The sequence below is a fragment of the Zalophus californianus genome, chromosome 12 (genome assembly GCF_009762305.2).
Source record: "Zalophus californianus isolate mZalCal1 chromosome 12, mZalCal1.pri.v2, whole genome shotgun sequence".
Taxonomy (NCBI): Eukaryota; Metazoa; Chordata; class Mammalia; order Carnivora; family Otariidae; genus Zalophus; species Zalophus californianus.
In genome coordinates, this window is record NC_045606.1 from 47,478,121 (window position 1) to 47,501,659 (window position 23,539).

The 23,539-nt window shown below is 33.3% G+C and overlaps 1 protein-coding gene across 2 annotated transcripts in view; it reads right to left on the reverse strand.

The window, feature by feature from the left end:
* AGMO (alkylglycerol monooxygenase) overlaps positions 1–23,539 on the reverse strand; it is a 390,408-nt gene that overhangs the window by 144,971 nt on the left and 221,898 nt on the right. For both annotated transcript variants that reach the window (XM_027573869.1, XM_027573870.1), the window contains 3 exons: positions 21,897–22,013; positions 11,729–11,811; positions 274–379 (listed from right to left, as the gene is read on the reverse strand). In XM_027573869.1, coding sequence (XP_027429670.1) covers positions 274–379; positions 11,729–11,811; positions 21,897–22,013 — 306 coding nt within the window. The remainder of the gene's footprint in view (positions 1–273; positions 380–11,728; positions 11,812–21,896; positions 22,014–23,539) is intronic.

Genomic DNA, 23,539 nt, shown 5'->3' on the forward strand with positions numbered 1-23,539 from the left:
TATGTGGCCTACTTTTTCTTTATAAACATTATAACTTGTCCAACAAGTCTATGAAGTCAATGATACCAATCCAAATTTAAAGACCAAAAAGCTGAAACTCAACAATATTAACTAGCTCCAGGTGAAACAATTAATACGGTATGGTAAGTACATGAATAAGTAAGTTTCCCACAAGTACTAGTCACAAAATAGACAAAAACATTGTTGAATGAATGGATTAAATACACAATAGATGTATAATCATGCTATAGCTTCCTAAAACAAATGTCTTACCTCAAAGGCAAATGACAAAAAAGGAATGAAAGGCTTCAGATGACCAAATCTACACAACATGAGGAATACCAAGCAACGGAAAGTTTCCAGAACAGCTGCCTTAGGTCTGAAACAAATGTCATTAACATATATTAGCTTTAAAGATGCTCTTAATATGTTTACATGTTATAATTGATATAGTGATACACATTTCTTTTAATTTTCAAGAAATACACAGTATTTTAATATATTTGAAGAGCATGTGCCTCTGAAGCTGTTTGAAAACAGCCATTAAACTAAGAAATAAAATGCATCTTTTTAAAGAAAATCTGTTCTTTATCAATGTATTGCTTAGTTTGAGCTTTGATGAGTTAGGGTGAAGCATACTTTCAACTAATAAATAAAATACTAAACAACTAAATTTCTAGGATTTAAAGTAAACAAGGCTCCTTTCACTCACTCAATACCTTTATACTTCATTCATATAAAAAATGACTTGTAAGGAGGACTAATACAGTTAACCACTCTAAAATCATGAATTGTTGATTTCTGAACTATTGGGAAAATGGATAATATGTGATTATGCATAATATGATAGGTAGCATAAATATAGACCTTTGTTATTTATTTTGTGATGAATATTTTTGTATAAATGGTATTCTTAAAATTCAAACTCTAAGTTAAATAAGTATGTTTATGTATTTGAAACAGCATTGAATGTCATGTACAGATAAGCATTTATAAATTATCTTGTAATAACAGGAATGAACAGCTACTTTATGAGCTTAAAATAAGCTTCATATATATTCATCTAACATCTGTTGGATAAATATTTTTGTAACAGATAAATAGTATTGTTACAAGTGAGTTTTCTAATTAAAATATTCTTGAATTAATGTCATAATACAGATATATTATTTAGTTAATTTAGAATATAGAGGTATGAAGAGAAACATGAAGAAAATCTAAAGTAATATATCTATTTAACTCAAATATTTCTTCTGCATCTACTAATTATGACTGTTTCTTTAAAATTGAATATAACATTTTTATACAAAAAAAGAGAACACTTTTTTCAAGTACTTTAAACTCAGTTAAAACAGGGTAATGGTATATGATTGCATTCAAGTAATGCGACTTATCGTTGTGTGAATAAAATATTAAAAATTTTCACTTGTCAAATAATGCTATATAATCAGTATAAGCTAGTTTTTAAAAAAAATCAACATCTGGGTAATTTCCAACAGCAAAAAAATTCTACTTTAAAACACAATTGATTTTTATTATGTTCTATGCTTTACTTTTTAATATTTTATATTATGAAATGAAATAGACATATAGGGAAATATATAAAACAGAAATATGCAATTTGATGACTTTGAACAAATAAACAACCTTGTAACCACCACTCAATATCAGCACCCCCAAAGGTAGCTCTTACCTCCTCAATATTTCCATCTTCTTTCTACCTGAAAAGAATCACTATACCCTTTTATGATAAGCATAACCTTTTTCTCCTTTTTAAATTAATATTTTTACCACATTAGCATAAATTCTTTAAAATTATTGTATTTTTTTTTCTTTTTATAAATGGGATTATATTGTACACAGCTTTTTGTACCTAGCATCTTTCATTTAGTGTTGTTAATGAGATATACTTATGATGTTGCATTTGGCAGCAGCTCATTCTTTTCACTCTTGTAGAGCATTCCATTGTGTAAATGTACCAGTATACATGCATCCACTCACCTCGTAAAGGACATTTGGATTGTTGGTAGCATTTGTTTATCATGAAAAATGCTGTCCAAACATTCTTTTACATGTCTTTGGACTACCAGGTAATATGGTATATATGTCCAAATATAGTAAAATTTTCAATCTTTCAAATTAGGTATCACAATATAAATTCTCCCTTCAGTGTGTGAGCATTTCATCAATAGAGCTTGTCAATACTTTTAGTCATTTGGGATAAAAGGTGTTTGCTACTCACAAAATTTGCAAATAGCATTTTCTATCTGAAGGTTTTATATTTTACTATCTTAATGAGAGTTAATTATTGAAGAATTGATTTTCTTAATGTTATTATAGTCTAATCAATTTTATCTTTATGATTAGGGATTTTTGTGTACCATTTAATATTTTTACCTACTCTAAGGTTATAGAGATATGTTACTATGCTATTTGCTGGAATCTATATTAGTTTTCCACTCACTTTTAAATCTATAAGTCCTTGACCCCAGAATTAACTTTTTATGGTGTGAAATATTTGTCAAGTTAATTTTTCTTATTCCTATGTGGAAATCAAACGTTTCCAAGACCATTTATTGAAAAGACAGCCTTCTCCCACAGCTCTGCAGGGACACCTTTGTCACAAATCAAGTATATACACACATATATATATATGCATAGATCTGTTTCTAGGTTCTCTGTTCTAATCTTTGTGCCAATAAAGCATGTCTAATTACTGTAGCTTTATAATAAATATTGACAGCCAGTGGAGCAACTACTGCCATTTTTTTTTAACCTCAAGACTGTGTTGGCTATTATAGGTCCTTTGCATTTGCATATACATATATCTTGGAAAGAGGCTGCCAAATTCCAGGAAGAAATCTTTTATAATTTTAATTCCAATTGTATTAAATTTGTAAATCAATTTGATGAGAAATTATAATCTTTATAATACTAAACTTTCTAATCTATGAATATAGTTATCTCTCCATTTATTTAGTTGTTTAGTTATTTTTCATAATATTTCAATAGTTTGAGTGTTTTTTTTTTTTTTAAGATTTTATTTATTTGACAGAGACACAGTGAGAGAGGGAACACAAGCAGTGGGAGTGGGAGAGGGAGAAGCAGGCTCCCCACCAGGCAGGGACCAGATGCGGGGCTCGATCCCAGGACCCTGGGATCATGACCTGAGCTGAAGACAGACGCTTAACAACTGAGCCACCCAGGCGCCCCAGTTTGATAGTGTTTTAAAGAGATTTTTCCTCATTTCTTTTAAGTTTTTATTTTAGTTTCAGTTAGTTAACATACAGTGTTGTATTAATTTCATGGGTACGATGTCATGATTTGACAATTCCATACATCACTTGGGGATCGTCACAAGTGCGTTCCTTAATCTCCATCACCTATTTCACCCATCTCCCCTCCCCTCTGGTAACCATCTGTTGTTCTCTATAGTTAAGAGTCTGTTTCTTGGTTTAACTCTCTTCCTCTCTCTTTTTTTCCCTTTGCTCATTTGTTTTGTTTCTTATTCCACACAAGAGTGAAATTATATGGTATTTGTCTTTCTATGATTGACTTATTTCACTTAGCATTATATTCTCTAGCTCCATCCATGTCATTGCAAATGCAAGATTTCATTCTTTTTTATGGCAGAATAACATTCCACTATATATATATATGTATATATATATATGTATGTGTATATAGACACAATATAACGTAGTGATATATTATATTATACATTATACACACACAATACAACATAGTTATATATTATACATCATATATAAACTACATATTATAAATTTTATATATATATCTCATTTTCCTTATCCATTCATCAATCAATGGACACTTCTTGAGCTGCTTCCATATCTTGGCTGTTGTAAATAATGCTGCTATAAACATAAGGGTGCACGTACCTCTCTGAATTAGTGTTTTTGTATTCTTTGGTTAAATACCTAGTAGTGCAATGACTTTTTCACAGTGGCAGCACCAGTTTGCATTCCCATTAACAACGCAGGAGGGTTCCTTTTTCTTACATCCTCATCAACACCTGTTGTTTCTTGTATTGTTGATTTTAGCCATTCTGAGAGGTTTGAGGTGGTATCACATTGTAGTTTTGATTTGCATTTCCCTGATTATAAGTGATGATAAGCATCTTTTCATGTGTCTGTTGGCTATCTGGATGTCTTTGGAGAAATATCTGTTCATGTCTTCTGCCCATTTTTTAATTGGATTCTTTGGTTCTTGGGTGCTGAGTTTTATAAGTTCTTTTATGTATTTTGGATACTAACCCTTTATTGGATATATCATTTGCAAATACATTCTCCCATTCCATAACGTGACTTTTAGTTTTGTTAATTATTTGTGTAGAGAAGCTTTTTATTTTGATGTAGTCCTAACAGTTTACTTTTGCTATTATTTCCCTTGCTTCGAGGGATATAGCTAGAAAAAAGTTGCTATGGCCGATGTCAGAGAAGTTACTACCTGAGTTCTCTTCCAGGATTTTTATAGTTTCAGGTCTTGCATTTAGGTTTTTAATCTATTTTGAATTTGTTTTTGGTGTATGGTGTAAGAGAGTGATCCCGGTTTCATTCTTTTGCATGTAGCTGACTGGTTTTTCCACCACCATCTATTGAAGAGACAGACTGTTTTTTTTCCCATTGGATATTCTTTCATGCTTTGTTGAAGATTAACTGACCATATAATTGTGGACTTATTTCTGGGGTTTCTATTCTGTTCTATTGATTTATGTGTCTACTTTTGTGCCAGTACCATACTGTTTAGATCACTAAAGCTTTGTAATATAACATGAAGTCCAGAATTGTGATGCCCCCAGCTTTGCTTTTCAAGAGTGCTTTGGCTATTCAAGGTTTTTTGTGGCTCCATATACATTTTAGGATTTTTTGTTCTAGTTCTTAAAAAAAAAAAAACTCTTGATATTTTGATAGGGATTGCAGTGAATGTGTAGACTATTTTGAGTAGACATCTTACCAATATTTGTTCTTCCAATCCATGAGCATAGAATATCTTTCCATTTCTTTGTGTTGCCTTCAATTCCTTTCATCAGTTTTTTACAGTTTTCACAATACAGGTCTCTCACCTCTTTGGTTAGGTTTATTCCTAGGTACTTTCTTATTTTTGATGCAATTGTAAATGGAAATGTTTTCTTAATTTATCTTTCTGCTGCTTCATTATTGGTGTATAGAAATGCAACAGATTTCTGTATATTGATTTTATATCCTGTGACTTTACTGAATTTATCAGTTCTAGAAGTTTTTTGGTGGAGTCTAGAGTTTTCTATATAGCATATCACATCATCTGCAAATAGTGAAACTTTTACTTCTTCCTTACCAATTTGGATGCCTTTTATTTCTTTTTGTTGTCTGACTGCTGTGGCTAGGACTTCCAGGACTCTATTGAATAAAAGTGGTGAGAGTGTACATTCTTGTTTTATTCCTGACCTTACATGAAAAGCTCTGTTTTGCTCCCTTGAGGATTACATTAGCTATGGGTCTTTTGTATATGGCCTTAATGATGTTGAGGTATGTTCCCTCCATTCCTACTTTATTGAGGGTTTTTATCTTGAATAGTTGTTGTACTTTGTCAAATGCTTTTTCTGCATCTATTGAAATGATCATATGGTTCTTATTTCTCTTACCGATGTGATATATCATGCTGATCAATTTGTGAATACTGAACCACTCTTGCAATCTAGGAATAAACCCCACTTATCCTGGTGAACAATCTTTTTAATGTATTGTTGGATTCAGTTTCCAGTATTTTGTCAAGGATTTTTGAATCTATGTTCATCAGAGATATTAGCCTGTAGTTCTCTTTTTTGGTGGGGTCTTTATCTGTTTTTGGCATCAGCATAATGCTGGCCTCATAGCAAGATCTGGGAAGTTTTCCTTCCTCCTCTATCTTCTGGAATAGTTTGAAAAGAATAGGTATTAATTCTTCTTTAATGCTTGGTAGAATTCTCCTCAGAAGCCATCTAGTCCTGGACTTTTGTTTGGTGGAAGTTTTTTGATTACTGATTCAATTTCTTTTCTGGTTATCAGTCTGTTAAAATTTTCTATTTCTTCCTGTTTCAGTTTTGGTAGGTTATACATTTCTAGGAATTTACCCATTTCTTCTAGGTTGGCCAATTTGTTGGCATATAGTTTTTCATAATATTCTTTTATAATTGTTTGTATTTCTGTGGTTTTGGTTGTTATTTCTCCTCTCTCATTTGTAATTTTATTTACTTGAATCCTTTCTCTTTTTTTCTTGATAAGCCTGGCTAAAGGTTTATCTTTATTGATTTTTCAAAGAACCAGCTCCCAGTTTCATTGATCTGTTCTACTGTTTTTAAGTTTCTAGATCATTTATTTTAGCTCTAATCTTTATTATTTCCTTCCCTCTTCTGGCTTTAGGTTTTGTCTATTGTTCCTTTTCTAGCTCCTTAAAGTGTAAGGTTAAGTTGTTTAGTTGAGATTTTTCTTGCTTCCTGAGGTAAGCCTGTACTGCTATAAACTTTTCTCTTAGGATTGCTTTTGCTGCATCCCAAAGGTTTCAAATCATCGTGTTTTCATTTTCATTTCTTTCCATGTGCTTTTTGATTTCTTCTTTTATTTCCTGGTTCATCTATTCATTGTCTAGTAGCATGTTATTTAATCTCCATGTATTTGTGTTCTTTCAAGGTTTTTTTTTTTGTTTTTTTTTGTTTTTTTGGTCTTGTGGTTGACTTAGTTTCAGAGTGATGTGGTCAGAAAAGATATGATTTTAATCTTTTTCAATTTATTGTGGCTTGTTTTATGGCCTAATATGTGATCTATTCTGGAGAATGCTCCACGTGCACTTGAAAAGAATCTGTATTCTGCCGTTTTAGGATGGAATGTTCTGAATATATCTGTTAAACCCATCTGGCCCAGTATGTCATTCAAAGGCACTGTTTCAATTGATTTTCAACTTAGATGACCTATTGATGTAAGTGGGGTATTAAAGTCCCCTACTATAATTATATTTTTATCAACTAGTTCCTTTATTAACTGTTTTATGCATTTGGGAGCTCCCATGTTGGGTGCATAAGTATTTACAATTGTTATATCTTGTTGGATTGTCCCCTTTTTTTATTATTCAGGGCCCTTCTTTGTCTCTTGTTAAAGTCTTGATTTAAAGTCTATTTTCTCTGATGTAAGTATTGCTACTCAGGCTTTCCTTTGACAACTTTTTGCATGATAAATGTGTCTCCATTTCCTCACTTCAATCTGCAGGTGTTTTTAGGTCTGAAATGAATCTCTTCTAAACAGCATATAGATCAGTCTCTTTTTAAAAAATCTATTTTGTCACTCTATGTCTTTTGATTGGAGTGTTTAGTCCATTTACATTTAAGTAATTACTGATAGATACATATTTATTGCCATTTTATTACCTGTTTTGTGGTTATTTCTGAAGATTTTCTCTGATCCTTTCTTGTCTTATCTGTTTAATGGTTTGCCAGTTTTCTTTAGTAATATATTTGGATTTCTTTTTATTCTTTGCATATTTATTAGTGATTTTTGATTTGTGGTTACCATTTGGTTTGTATATAATATCTTTTGCATATAGCAATCTGTATTAAGTTGATGGTCATTTTACTTTGAACCCATTCTTTCTTTACTCCTCTCCTTACCATGTTTTAAGTATTTGGTGTCATAGTTTACATGCTTTTTTTTTTGTGAGGTCCTTGACTGATATTTTACAAAAATATTCATTTTTAACACTTTTGTGTTTCCTACCTTAGTACTGTCACTGTTGGTCTTTCCTTTTCACTCAAAGAGTCCCCTTTAATATTTCTTTCAGGGCTGGTTTAGTGGTCATGAACTCCTTTAGTTTTTGTTTGTCTGGGGAACTCTTCATTTCTCCTTTTATTCTGAATGATAACCTTTCTGGATAGATTATTCTCAGCTGCAGATTTTTCCCATTCAGCACTTTGAATATATCATGCCATTCTCTTCTGGCTTAGAAAGTTTCTGCTGAAAAATCCACTGATAGCCTTATGAGTTTGTATGTAACTATCCTTTTTCTTGTTGCTTTTAAATTTTTTTCTTTATCACTATATTTTGCCATTTTCATTATATTTCTTGGTGTGGATCTGCTTTTGTTGATATTTTTGGGGAGTTCTCCGTGCCTCTTGGATCTGGATATCTGTTTCCTTTCCCAGATTAGGGAAGTTTTCAGATATTTTCTCTTCAAATACATTTTCTATCTCCTTTTCTTTCTCTTCTGGGACTCCTATAATGCTAATGTTATTGGATTTGATGGAGTCACTGAGTTCCCTAAGTCTAATCTCCTTTTGCACAATTCTTTTTTCTGTCTTTTGTTTAGCTTGATTACTTTCTATTACTCTATCTTTTAGGTCGTTTTCCTCTGCTTCTTCTAGCCTGCTGTTCATTGCATCAGAGGCTTTTTCCTGATCTCATTTATTGCACACTTCATCTCTGATTGGTTCTTTTTTTATCTCTGTCTCACTGGTGTCTTCCACTCTTTTCTCAGGTTCAGCGAATATCCTTATGATCATTGTTTTAAATACCCCATCAGGCATGTTATTTGCCTGTTTCACTTAGATCTCTGGCCGTGGCCTTGTCCTTTTGTTCATTTGGGACAAATTTTTCTGTCTTCCTATTTTGTCTAAGTCTCTGTGCCTGTTTCTTTGTGTTAAGAAAGTCAGCTACGTCTCCTGTTCTTCAGGGTAATGGCCTTACAAAGGGGAGGTCCTGTAGTGCCCTGCCATGGAGGGTCCCTTGTTCCCCAGGGCCTGGCTCTTCCAGAAGTGTCTACAATGTGTGCTGCGTGTGCTCTGCTGTTTGTCCTAACTGCTTTATCCTTCAGGCCAGTCATCTACAGAGGCTTTCTTTGCCTGTTATAGGCAGCGTATGGTCCCTGGCCTGAATGTGGTGTGTTTTAACTAGGTGTGCTCTAGTGTGCTTGGGAGATGAGACCTGTCATCACTCACCAGAACTGAGACTTCACAAAACTCTCGGGTTGGGAGATGCAGTATGAGTAGGGGTTTTGGCGGGGCTTCTGTGCAGAGGGCCCACAGCACTGGGACTGAGGCAACCCAGACTGGGAAGAGGGGTTCACTAGAGCATGGTGGGGGGCGGGGGTCTCTCTGTGGATGCTGCCTCTCTGGGACTTGCTCTGAGATGAGCAAATAACCTCTCCACTGTGTGCCCCAGGCAGTTTTCAGATTGCTATTTCCAGTCTGTATGTCTGCAGGCTATTTACCCTGCCTTCTTTCCAAAGAGCAGCCCCAATGCCCCAGGGCTCTCATTGAACCAAGCTTGCTGATCTTTAGAAGTCTAGGCTTTAGGCCCCTTTCCTTGAAAAAACACAAAATTTGGCCCCTCTCATTTCCAAGCCAATTGCTATGGGATTTATTTTCCCCATGCACTCCCCTGTGTGCTAGTCTGTCTCTCGCCCTTCTCTGCCACCACATTTCCCTCCCCACTACAGAGGTCAGCATCCATTTTTCTTCCAAACTGCGTTTTTGCATTTCCTACTTTCTTCGATGAGGCCTCTTCTCTACCTTTATTTGTGGAGTTTGTTCTGCCAGTCATCAGGTTGATTTCTAGGGTATTTAGGATGATTTGATAGTTATCTTTTTGTATTTCTGGGACAAGGTGAGCCTAGGGTCCTCTTAATCTGCTGCCGCATTCCCGCAGCCTACTCATTTTTAGGATTGCTTTTCCTTAGTATTTAATGTATTTCATGCAGTTGCATAGAGTTTTTTATTTGCTAGTGCATAAAAATGCAGTTGATGGCCATTTCTCTAAAATTTTTCCTAAATTCATCTATTAATTTGAATAATTTTCCAATAGATCCTTTGGATTTTTTCATTAATTCATTAGTTATATTTATTAGATTAATTAATATAAACTAATTTTATAATTGATCTATTAATTTCTTTCAAATCCTTATGCCTTTTATTTCTTTTTCTTTCCTTCCTCCATTGATTATTTGTGGCAGAATGTTAAATAATAAGCATATCCAACTTGTTTTCAACTTCAAAAAGGAAATTTTCAACATTTCACTATCAAATGTGAAGTTTGCTGTAGAAGTCTGTATAAATAACTTTTGCTTCACCTTTATTTTTGCTGTATTATATTATAGGTTGGTTGTAATTTTCTTTCAGCACTTTAAAAACATCATTCCATTCTCTTTTGGCTTCTACTGCACTGGATTGAAATGACTTATCTATATTTTAGTATGTGTTTCCGAATAAGGCCAGAGGCAGTTTTGATTTTAAACTAATTATATACAATAAGATTGATTTAATATACCATAAGATATATTATGACAAAATTGATAGCCTGCTTTTTGGCCTGTTTATCTGTATGCATGGAGACAAAATAAAATCTTCATTAAAAAAATGAAACTGTACTATTGCTATTAGCTTATTGCTACTTCTTGTAAGTGTATGCAACCAGTAGAATTGTGATCTTTAAAATGTGGGATCCTGATTATCTGGATCTGGGTAATTATTTCATTGGGACCTGTGACTCGTTTTTCCATTTTCTCTTTTTATGGCTCAGTATATACTTTATTTCTAGTCTAGAAAAGTAGGGATAGAGAGCCAAATAAAATAAATAAGAAACACAACTTTTAAAGTATTGAAGGAAGTAAGTTTAAATTTCTACACACTGTTTACATATGATTATGTGAAATGCATCAGATGCATCATTCTTTACCAAGTGTTTATAGTGAGTGCATAGTCTAAAGAGTTCATTAACTAGTATGTTCATTTCTAACTTGATGATTTGGATCGTGATAAAACTCCAGAATTTGCCGCTATTCCAGAACATCTATTAAACTTTCTTTGGGAAAGTGACATACCATCGATAAAACTAAGTGTATGTTTTCTGTACTTTTATATGTACAATTTCCTGAAAGGAATGATATTGATTACCCACTTGATAAACAATTATACTACAACAAAGATAAAAATCTTAAGAATGACTTATTTTTTTGCAGTTTTTCATGAAGTTACAATATAAATTCTGCAATATGTGAATTCAGGAGTCACATTGCTTGGGTTTGTGTTGTGTTCTATCTCTTACTATCTGTCTGTCTGACTTTCTTCATCTGCAAAATGGGCTTTATAGTAATTCTTATCTCAGAGCATTGTTGTAAGAATTAACATATTCTATGGCACACATTAAGTGCATAAATATTGGTATTGGTATTAATATTAATGATTGATAAATACTAAGCAATAGTGATTAAGTATTTTTCTATATACTTCCTGCCATAAAAGCATTTTAAAATTGTGCAGGTGAATATATTTTCTGGCCAGGGTAGTATTTAATACAAGTTTCTTTAAATATGCTGTGTGAGGAAAAGGACATAAATTTTAAGTACACAGTACGTACAATCTGGCATATATTGTGAAGTGTTCAATGGCAAAGGAAAAGTACTCAAGTATGTTTCACATATTATTAAGTACTCAGAGTTATGGTCTATGTTTTGCCAAATTACTCATTACATTTATAGGTTTTCTTTAATAACCTTAAAAACCTAAATTGCATTTAAAAGGCTTAGATTTAAAATGCATGTTTGATTTTAAAAATGAGAGAAACCGCCACTCTGTTTAATTTAAAATATTGTGAAATTATAGTTTCAACTTTATTTTTAATAAGAAATATTTGATAAATATCTAAGTTTCACATATATTTTTAAAACATTATAAAATGACATAAAATGAAAGAATTTCACTTCTTGCCTTTGATCCAGAAGAAATCCAATGGAGGTCAACGTCAGGATAATGAAGGCAACCCTCAGAAGGAGTGTGACCTGTGATAGCACCTGTTGAGGAAATACAGACACCAACAAATTCTTTAGGAGAGTTCCTAAAAGGAGTATCAGAATTTAAAGCTGTCAAGAAAACCAGCCTCAAATTTTATTTTATATTACACCATTTGTCACTGACATTTTTCAAGAAGGTTAAATAAAAACACAGAGGTTATTTTGGTTTTCCTAATGTCATTTAATTATCTTGCTAGACACTTGGAGAATGAATTAGACACTTTCACAGAGATATTTTGCTTAAAGTGTTCTTTCTAAAAATTCTCCTTATAAGTTTTGACTTTCATAATTCTTTGAAACACCTATGTCCCCACATATGGAGAAATCACTTAAATTTTTATGAATAAATAGCACATTCCAATAGCTATTTTTAATATCACTAATCCTTTGTGTTTCAAATCCAAAACTGTTTTTAATATGGAAAGTATTTAAAGGAGAATGTGTTTACGAGTGCAAACACATAAATGGAACATACTGTACAAATACATACTCATATTTGGTGAAATCTATAGGTTCATATGTACATGTCAAAAGTTATGTTTTAAATTATTGTAACAGAACAACATATTTTCAACATAATTATAAATTATACATTTTGTTTACATGTCAAAGTTTAATAATAATGTTTACTGAGCATCTACTATTTCATAGCTTTCATGTTATATGTTTCATATACTTCAATTCTTTTTATAGTCCCTACAACCTTACAGATAAGGTATCATTATATCTGCTTCATATATGGAAAAACAAACCAGGAACGAAAGGATTAAGTAATTTTTCCATCACCACACAGAAATAAATGATGCCTCTCAAATTCAAAATACACCTTCCTGACCTCAAAGTGTGACAATGGTGGATAAATCTGAGCAACAAACTTAAAGGGGACAGGGGCAGAGATCTAAGCTGAGGTTACATAGCTACTCTTTAGGGTCAGATGAATACTGCTTTAGTTTAAAAGTGAATCAGTAAAAGCAAGAAGTTGGATACACATCCCCTGAATGATTCCCCTACAGAAAGAGTGTTCTCATTAAGTGTGATACAACAAAGTGGCTAAAATAGTGATCAAAACCTTATGCAAACACTCTTTTTCTTTGCTTTTAATGAAATAACAAGAGGTAATTTCAACTCACTATTAACTAATATATACACCTAGAAAAATTGCATCTGTCCAAAGTTATAAACAATAAGCAAAAGCCACCAATTGCAACTGCTGTTCACATCCAATACCCCAGCTCCATGCCTCCTTATAAATCAACCCTGACCTCATGGCCAACTTATAACACCTCCCTATTCACCATCATATGCCTGGATGGCACCCAGAATTGACAGGGATTTAAAATAAAGCAATTGTGTAGTAGATGAGTATTGATGAGTAATCAAAAATATGAATAAAAAGTATCAGAATGTTAGGAATATGGGGACAGAGCTAGGTATCAGATATGAGGGAAAGCTCAGTGGACACCAGAATGCTTTAGTGGAACGTTATTTGGGTATATGGAATTCAGCAGTGGCTGCTTTGGGACAGTGAGGCAAAAGTACCAGAAAAATATTTCTTGGTGGTGAAGTAACTAGGTGTGTTTGAGCAGATTAATGGTTGCTTAAGGGAAACATTTTGTCTGTAAAGAAAAATGTTGCTTTTGGGGCGCCTGGGTAGCTCAGTCGTTGGGCGTCTGCCTTCGGCTTGGGTCATGGTCCCAGAGTCCTGGGGTCAAGCCCCGCACTGGGCTCCCTTCTCCACGGGAGGCCTGCTTCTCCCTCTCACACACCCCCTGCTTGTGTTCCCTCTCTTGCTGTGTCACTCTCTGTCAAATAAGTAAATAACATATTAGAAAAAAAAATTAAAAAAGAAAAAGAAAAATGCTGCTTTCACTACCACTGCTTCATTTTGATTCCTTAGGAGAAAATTCATATGAGAGAAAGAAATGGTATGTGCCCAAAAACTACAGCATGATTTTAAATGCTCTGTAAGAATATAGAACTTGGAATTATGCATTGACTCTATGAACCATGTAACCATAGGCAAATTATTTGGCTAGTTTCTAAGGCTCTTTTATGTGTGTAGTACATTTGACATAAGATGAGTTTGGCAGCAACTATAATAAGGTACTGAGAAGAGTGCTTGGCACAAAGCCAACTAATGGTTATGCTAGGAATATCATTGTTACTATTTTTAGGCTATACTGATTTTTCAAATGGTACTTAGGTTAACTTTAATGAATTACAATAAAATAAAGAAGCACAAATAAAAGGTCCATTAACTCTTTCCAGTATCATTGGAAAATCATATATAGGATAAAATATATTTTTGAATTTTGGTTAGGGAATTTATGATCCCTTAACCAGAAAAAAAAAAAGAAAAGAAAAAAAGAAAAGGGAAATCCTCTTTGTGCAAATTGCTTCCTGGTTCCTGGAGTCAGAGTGAAAACCAACCTAATACGCCTATCTAGCTACCTAGTCAATGCCTCGACCTAGCTAAAAGGCCCCTGAAACTTACCATGTCTAAAACTCTTGTTTGTTTCCTTCCTCCACACTACACATCTCCAGGTTTCTTCTTCTTAGAATGGCACAAACAGTTTTTTAGTTGTTCAAGCAAAAAAACCCCGAAAAACCAAAAAAAGCAAAACAATAAAAACTGTGACTCATCCTTGACCCTTCCTCTCACTGTCCACTTCTAATACATTAGAAATAAAATGTTGGCATTATATTTGATACATCCAGGATAAAGGTATTTGTTACAAACAGCTGTTTTGTGAACAAAAACTTATTCCAACCCAACATGATCTCCACCGCAACTGAAATACTCTCTTAGCTGGTCTCCACTCTAAAATTGCATGTCTACCTATCATGGCCTTCTACCCACAGTTTTACAGCCAGAACGCTGACTCTTTTTAAAGACATACATCATATCACATCATTATTATGTTCTAAAGCCTCCAGGACCTTCAAATTCTACTTAGAGTAAAACTCCAAGTCCCTACTCTGGCCCATACATAACCTACCCCATTATCATATTGTCCACTAGTAATCTCTCTTGTCTTTCATATTACAAATTTTGTTCTTCCTTGAACATGACAAGCATCCTTCCCCTTCAAGTCTGTTTTACCTACTGTTCCTTCTATTGGGGCAACTTCCCCCAGGGATCTTTATGGTTCATTCCTTCATTTCATTCTGGTACTATTCAAATGCACATACTTGTCTGTCATATGTAAAACAGTACTTTTCCATATCTATAACCTTTTTCTGTTATATTGTTCTCCATGCAACACTTCTATACAATTATGCATTTACCCACTTATCACTTCTATACAATTATACATTTGTTTGAGCATTCTCTTGCTTTTTATTTTCTGTCCCACTAGATCCCCCACTAGGATGTAAGCCCCGATAGAGGTTATATTTTGTTATTTACTGTTACATCTCAAACATCTAGAACATTGCCTGGCGCATAGTTAGTACTCAATATGTTTTTGTTGAAAGATTGTTCAAGTGAATGAATATTTTATATCTGTATTTTAATATCCATGCCCTTAATATTAATAATTTATATTAACTGGTTTAATCAATAATTGAATATTATGGCATTAAATATTTAATTTATATTAATATTTTAGTTCTTTAAAATTAAAAATAAATTCTATTAAACAAGTTAATGATTTACTATTTCATAATTTGATATTTATAATTTAATATTCATATACAAAATATTTCAAAATGTTAAATTAATCCAAGAGGCAGCAACCTCAGAACTCAAGGTCCTACAGCAGTTGCTGGAAGATAACCATTTTTGACACAGTTTCTTTCTTGGATGTTCAGTAAAACTACTTTGGGGCTCAATGAAGCCACTCTAAATTATCAGTATTCACTTCAAGATCTCACTGAAATCTGGACACAAACTTTTGCTATACTTGTGATAGAAAACTCTTTTTTTTTTTCCACTAAGAAGCAAGTGAAAATATAAGCTCTATATCTTTCAGTTGTTTCTCAAAATACAAAAGAAAAGAAGAGGTGTTAAAAGACAGTCTCCAAAAGACAAACTTTCTTTTCATGAGGATTACTTTTTTTTTAAAGATTTTATTTATTTATTTGAGAGAGAAAGAAAGAGAGAGAGAAAGAGCATGAGCTGGGGAGGGAGTCAGGGAGAAGCAGACTCCCGCTGAGCAGGGAGCCTGATGCGGGGCTTGATCCCAGGACTCCGGGATCATGAGCTGAGCCAAAGGAGGATGCTTAACAAACTGAGCCACCCAGGCACCCCTCTTTACATGAGGATTACTTTTAATGAGAAAATACAACTCCTCAGAACTGTACATTTTGACTTTGAGTCTCCAAAGCTGAGTTAAAATGTCTAATCTTTACATATTTTTCATAAATACGAATGAGATATTAATTCAAATTCCAAGCAGTTTTATGGTTGATTGTGTTTAGTATTATTATTAAAGGAGCAGTCTGATAGAGATCAAAGTTTGGGACAATACTAATAACATGAAGATATGTTTAATGTCACAGTTAATATTTCCTTATTTGTGTAAATGATATTTTTAATGTGCAAAGTCCCACTTAATTATATTTCTTTTATTTTTTTATTTTATTTTATTATGTTATGTTAGTCACCATACAATACATCATTAGTTTTTGATGTAGTGATCCACGATTCAATATAGTGTACATAAATTATATTTTTTCAGGGTGCCTAGGTGGCTCAGTCAGTTAAACGTATGCCTTCAGCTCAGGTCATGATCCCTGAGATCCTGGGATCGAGTCCCCCGTTGGGCTCCCTGCTCAGCAGGGTGTTTGCTTCTCCCTTTCCCTTTGCCCCTCCTCTCACTTGTGCTCTCTCTCTCACACACTCTCTCTCAAATGAATAAATAAAATCTTTTAAAAAATTATATTTTTCATTGTAACTCACAATAATCACTTTTCTGAATTCCTGAAGCCTATGCTTATTTTAACTACCTAGTTAAAATATCCTATAGTACACACATTACATTTATTTCATCGCTTTCAGTTATAACTGATGCTCATTTTGGCTCACATTTCCTTTTTTTCACATTACTTCGGTTACCACCTAAAAACTTTAGGAAATTAAATTAAATCTCAATGGACTGCACTGGGAAAAAAAACAAACAGTAGACAGATACTGGATATTGACTTGAGAGATTTCATATAAGACCTAAGCTAGATCTAATATGCACAAGTGACACTGTGTTATGAGAGTACCATTAAATATATTGATTTTTTTCAGAGTCTGTTAAAACATGTCAACATGAAAACATTAGTTATAAAATTGCAGTGCCCATAATATTTTACAGAATACAGCATACAGGGGAATTCAAAACTATAAAAATCTGTTCCCAAATTTATATTGGATATTCTCAGATGCATCATTAACTTGAAATATATCATCAAATAATCTGTGTTAAAATGTATCTGCAGTTAACTTTACTACACATTCTATTATAAGACTGTGAAATACTGAAACTCTTTTGAGTGTGTCTATTATTTAAAAGGATAGCATTGCCTTTACAGTTTTACTTTGGAAACACGCTAGTGTGTCCGTATTTTCATTTCAAACGTGTATTCATGATATCACCCCATGAACTGGACCCTGGCAGCTAAGGAATTGATTTCCCAAGCATTACTAAACCAAAATCAACATAGAAGTCTGTGGGTCATATCACTAAACTAAACACTATATATTTAAATGTATGCATTTCAAGTTTCAGTAAGAAAGGAATGTGCCTTTTACACCTTTGTGGTGGCCATCAAATTGTTTTTTTGACTCTCAAAGTTATTTATACAGAACTTGCACACATAAAACAAGTAAGTATTTATCTACTCTGGTATATGCATAAACAGAAAAGGCTGTGGGACCACAGCAGGGCCACCAATTACAAGTCAGCCACAACTTTTCTATGTGATTATTGGCTACAGTGAATCTGGAAAAAAAATATTGCTGTTGGATGTTAATGTCTTCATATGCTTTTAAACATCTCTGAAACTAGAAAGGCACTACAGAATCTTACAAATAAGCAACTTTTTTCCTAGTTGCACAGCATGTTTTTAGCAAAGAGAAACATATGTGGGAAACAAGCAAATACACCTTTCAAAATTAATTTGTGTCAGGAACGAAGCTGTCTCCAACTCTAATTCCAGTTTGGAAAGGATTTCAACACTTGGTGTTTCTCTTTGTCAATATATCTATAGGAGTTTCTGTTTTTTTGGCAGGAGAAAAATCTTGTGAAACCGTGCTGTAAGTTGCATCTTTTAATATACACTGTGTCTAGCTACATTTTTGCCCAGGAAGTACTCATACATGCCTAAACCATGAACTCTCTTGGTGAACTTAATGTCAAGGGTTTCTTTTTCAAAATCAAAATGGGTAAATTTCTAGTTTTGTTTCTATGAATTGGTATAATTTTTTTTGGTATTTTACTTAGTACAACTAAAAAATCATTAATGCAAACTGTACATTGATAAGTCTATCAGGAGTTAGATATTTAGATGCAGATGATCTAGCTTTCCTTCTGGTCTCCTTCAACCATGGAAACTCTATAAATACATGCATAATTCAGTCATTATTTAGGTGAAAAATTAAGATACCAAATTACCATAATGGTGAGACACACCTGCATTGCTAAGAGTGATTTGGTTCATGCTGCTTTTAAGAAAGCTTTGCTCCTGAAATAAATTCTTGAGTTCAAATTTTGTCTCATTTTGAAGTTAAAGGCAAATGAACCCAGCACAACATGGAACTGGTTTCATTAATTGTAGTGCATATACGAAAGAGCAAACAGTGAGCCAGTATGTTTCCTACCATCCTATTCGCAAGAATTTCTGGTCACTTCACAAAATGGAAATTTCTCAATTTCACTTCACAAAATGGAAACTAGAATTTAATTCATTGTTTTCTGTTATAATCAGAAAAGTCTATTAAATATTTTACTGTCGTTTTTGTAAAAATATTCTCTTTGGACAGAGAGCAAATATGAACTTATCCTTCAAAATTGGGGTCACTGCTTGTTACAATGTTTGCTTATTTCTCAATTTCACTTCACAAAATGGAAACTAGAATTTAATTCATTGTTTTCTGTTATAATCAGAAAAGTCTATTAAATATTTTACTGTCGTTTTTGTAAAAATATTCTCTTTGGACAGAGAGCAAATATGAACTTATCTTTCAAAATTGGGGTCACTACTTGTTACAATGTTTGCTTATTAATTTTAAATGCAAACTCCACAAATACGTAAGAATAATACCAATCAGTAAAGTATTTAAATAAGGTTAAAAATTAAAATGGGCTTTCTTTAATATATTATTCAGTAATGTTTACGATAACTTTCTGTAAACCTATTTTACTTAGTAGGACACACTGTGCCACACACTATTGGCAGCCCAACCAGGAAATAGCCCCCATTTCTTCTGTACTATTATACTATGGCTGATTTTATCCAGGTATAAGGAAGAAATGTGCTCAGGGGGGAAGTGAACTCTTTATCCTTGGTATAATTCATTCATGGTTAATTTATGAGCTTGTGTTAGTTATTGGTTCAGTGTGGACATGTGAATTCGTCTTGAATAATGAAACATGAAAGGACATTTGCTGGGAAATATTCTGGGGCTTTTTTTCCTCCTTCTTAAAGAAAATGAAATTTATAAGATGCTATAGAAGAAGTGAACTTGCTGCTTTTGGTCACAGTCTGGGAGTACAGCAGACTGAAGTTGCTGTCATTATCTTAATGATAATGAAAGCCAAGAGAATGATAGAGAAACCTTTTCGGAAGCTCTACATGTTTGAACTGACAAACTAACCAACCGCAGAAACACCTGCCCCTGAATTTCCAGTTATATTTAAGACACATTTAATTGGATATTCTGTTTCTTAGAGCAGACGATATCTAAAAGACCCGCATGCCGTAGACAGTTTAAGTAAGGGCACCCCACAGGAAAGTTTACATGTTACTATGCATTTTATAAGTGTTTAAAGAATATTTTTTTGAAAACAAGTTTAAGTCATGTATTTATTAGTGAGAAGGATTTATAAATATCTAACATTTGTTATTTTTGCTTACTCAAATCTATTTCCCTTTTTCTATGTACTATAACCTAATTAATTTTCTTTTAAGCCATTCTTTTCCTCCTCTCTGATCCTGAGGATCCTGCGGAGCTGATTCTGTTCTCCCATTCATAGAGTGATGACATTGATTGGTTCCGTGATATCCAGAGCATTAGACTCCAACTTGGAACCTTCACTTCTGGGATTCTTTGTTTGGCAGTATTTAAAACCAGAGCTGCTGGTAGCCATCTAGCCACCACGAAGGCTGAGAGTCTGTAGGAGAATCTGCACTGAGAAAAACATAGCTGCAGGAAAGAATGAGAAAGTTCCTGATGACATTATTTGACTCATTGGATCAGCACTGCCTGATGAAGAAATAGTCCCAAACTCTTCAGTTATAGGAGTTAATAAATTTACCCTGGGTTGAATATCTCTCACATACAACCAGCGAGTCCTACCTAACACACCCAGTAATCTATTTCAAGTAGGCTTCTTTCTTATAATTCACGATATAGGATGTATGGAATAATTGTAATTGTTTCAGTGGAATTTCTATACTAGGATTATTTATTTATTTATTTATTTATTTATTTTTTAAAGATTTTATTTATTTATTTGACAGAGAGACAGAGAGAGAGCACAAGTAGGCAGACAGGAAAGCAGAAGGAGAGGGAGAAGCAGGCTCCCTGCTGAGCATGGAGCCTGATGTGGGGCTCAATCCCAGGAGGCTGGGATCATAACATGAGCCTAAGGCAGCTGCTTAACCACCTGAGCCACCCAGGCTCCCCACTATACTAGGATTATTAAAATGGTATGTAATTATTAAAAATGATTCTGTAGGGTTTATATATTAAATTATTAATAGTAATCCTATGGTAGATATATTTTTTCTGCATGTATTATTTATTAATGTCTGTTAGTATGGAGTTTTCATGAACTGATACCTGTAAATAGCACAGACTTATTCTTTGAAAAAAGTTAATTTGTTTTGGTTGAATTCACTATCCACCAATCCATCTGAATTCATTTAAATTTTTTTTGATTCTTCCATCTTTTTTCTTCTTTTGGACTTTTCCACACTATTCTTTATGTCTGAAGATTACTTGTCATGTTTTGTTTTTATCTCATTGTCTTTTAGCACTGTATAGTGGTTCATTTTTTTAAGTAATGGATGACTCTATTTATTAATGCACTAATTCTCTCTTAATTTGCCCTTAAACTGCTCTTCAAATCATTGACTTTCTCAGGTCTATTATCACATTTTCGTGTGCTAGAAGTTTAACATGAAGATTTTTAAATGAGTCTTATGATTTTTGATAGTCTTGTTCTTAAGTTTTCATAATTTTAGTTGCTTTTTAATTTCATCTTCGCCTTCTTCAAACATACTAAATTTACTAAATTTATGTTTTACTTTAATTTCCAACATCTGTTGTTTTTGAGAGTTTGATTCTGTTGTTTGTTGTTTCTGCTAACGCTTTGTCGTGATGGCTTGCTTTCTCCCAGTGTGTTCCCATGTTGTTTAACTCTGAGTTCATCATCGCTGCGACTTTATCTGTGGGAATATTCTGACACTTGAGTTCAAGGGGATTGCTCCGAGCATGCTTTGGACATGGTTCTATTAGTCACGTGAGACCTAATCTGAGAATACTTTGAACTATATTCTTAATTTAGGTTTATAAATCAACAGTTAGCATAAATCCTGGGACCCATCCCTGTGTGAGGGCTGGTTTGTGGTTAAAAATTCTCAGGGAAGACTTTTTATTCTGCTTCCCCAAAGCCTAGTCAATGTCTTTGGCAGACCATTTGATAGATATTCCTCACAGGAACACTTTGGATATAATCAATTAATTTATATGTAATAGTCTAGGAGAATTAACTTACCTGTTTAAATGGGGGATATTGCCAACGCTGAAGCCGACATTACAGAAACAATAGAGCACAGCTATAATATGGGGGCCAACTTCCACTTTCAGACCAAGTGACAGATAGTTTTCTCACAAAATTTCCTAGGTATTTAAAATGGATACCACTTACAGCTTTATCCGCAAAGGTCTCTTCATAAAACGCTAGCATCAAAGCAGACTGTACAACTGCATAGATCTTTAAAAGATGAGACACCGAGGATGAGAAGGGACATTCTTCCCCCGTGATCTAGGAAGACAAGGAAGACATCTTTTCTTTACGTTGCCCCATGGCCGACTGCCCTCACTGAAATTCACACTAAGCAGAGAGGAGATGGACACAAAGAAAAGAAAAGTTTTGCTACTCCTTTTTTTAAATTTTTCCCCAAAATGAATCTAACATTCTCTTGTTTTTGGATAGAAAAACGTAAAAGTTCAGAAACTTGTTTTTCATTTCAGAAGCATCATGATTTTGATTTAGTCTGCTTTATAATAAACCAGTGTAAGAATTGAGTTAGCAGTATGTACTGATGATAAACAACCGAAATGAACGTTAAAATATGAAATATGAAAATAGGAATACGTGAGTATGTTCATGATTATACATGAAAGTAAAGAAAAAGAAAAAATGGAAGGTTATTTTACTAATGGAGATAATCATGCCTCAGAGGGAAATATCGCTTTATTGGCAACAACTTTCCTAAACTATAGAGTTTCCCAGAAATACTACAATTCTACTTTTATAATGCAAATTTAGGCACAAATATTACTTTAGAATATTCGCTTTGGATTATCTATTGGAAAAATAGAAGAAATAATAAATGGACCATAGTTAACTAAATTTTCTGAGCTGAAATAAGGGAATTATTTTCATCTAATCAGGTTAGCTCATTGTTACAAGACTGATTATGAACAACACTAAAAACATCTGGGAAATTTCAGCATAGCAACTTTCATAACTGGATAAGAAAATATTCTTATTTAGATCAAGATTTTTGAAAAATAACAATATTCAAATAAAAACTGATTTTATTTCCTTGTAATATGGGCTAATTTTGATATTCACAATTATCTTTGATATAAACAATAGTTTACTCTTTCTATTGCTTTTAGATTACTTAATGACAGTTATTATAAGGAATTACAATATATATCCTAAGGATTGGAAAGAAATTTCTTTTTATCATCTCTATAAGAATTCCAGATTAAAACTGAATTTTTCATTGGGTTTCCAGGATTTTAAATCTCCACTTCACTTACTTTTGGGTTTTAATGTGATTTCTGAATTTAATACTACTACTACTCTACTAGCGAATGGGTAAAGTTATGGTCTAATCTAATAACCACATCACCTTGGTGTGACTTTAGACCTTCCATTCTAGAGACTTCATTTCTTTTTTTAAATTCAGTATAGTTACATTAGTTTCAGGTATACAACTTAGTGATTTGACAAATTTATACCTTATGCTATGTTCATCACAAGTATAGTTGCCATCTATCCTGATATACCACTACTACAATATCCTTGACTATATTCTTTATGCTGTGACTTTTATTCCTGTGACATAACTAGAAGTTTGAATCTCCCAGGCCCCTTCATTCATTGGCTGTACCAATTTACATTCCCAGCAACAGCATATGGGGGATTCTTTTTCTCCACATCCTCACCAACACTTGTGATTTCTTGTCTTTTTTATTTTAGCCATTCTAACAGGTATAAGGTGATATCTCATTGTGGTTTAGATTTGCATTTTCCTGATGATTAGTGATGTTGAC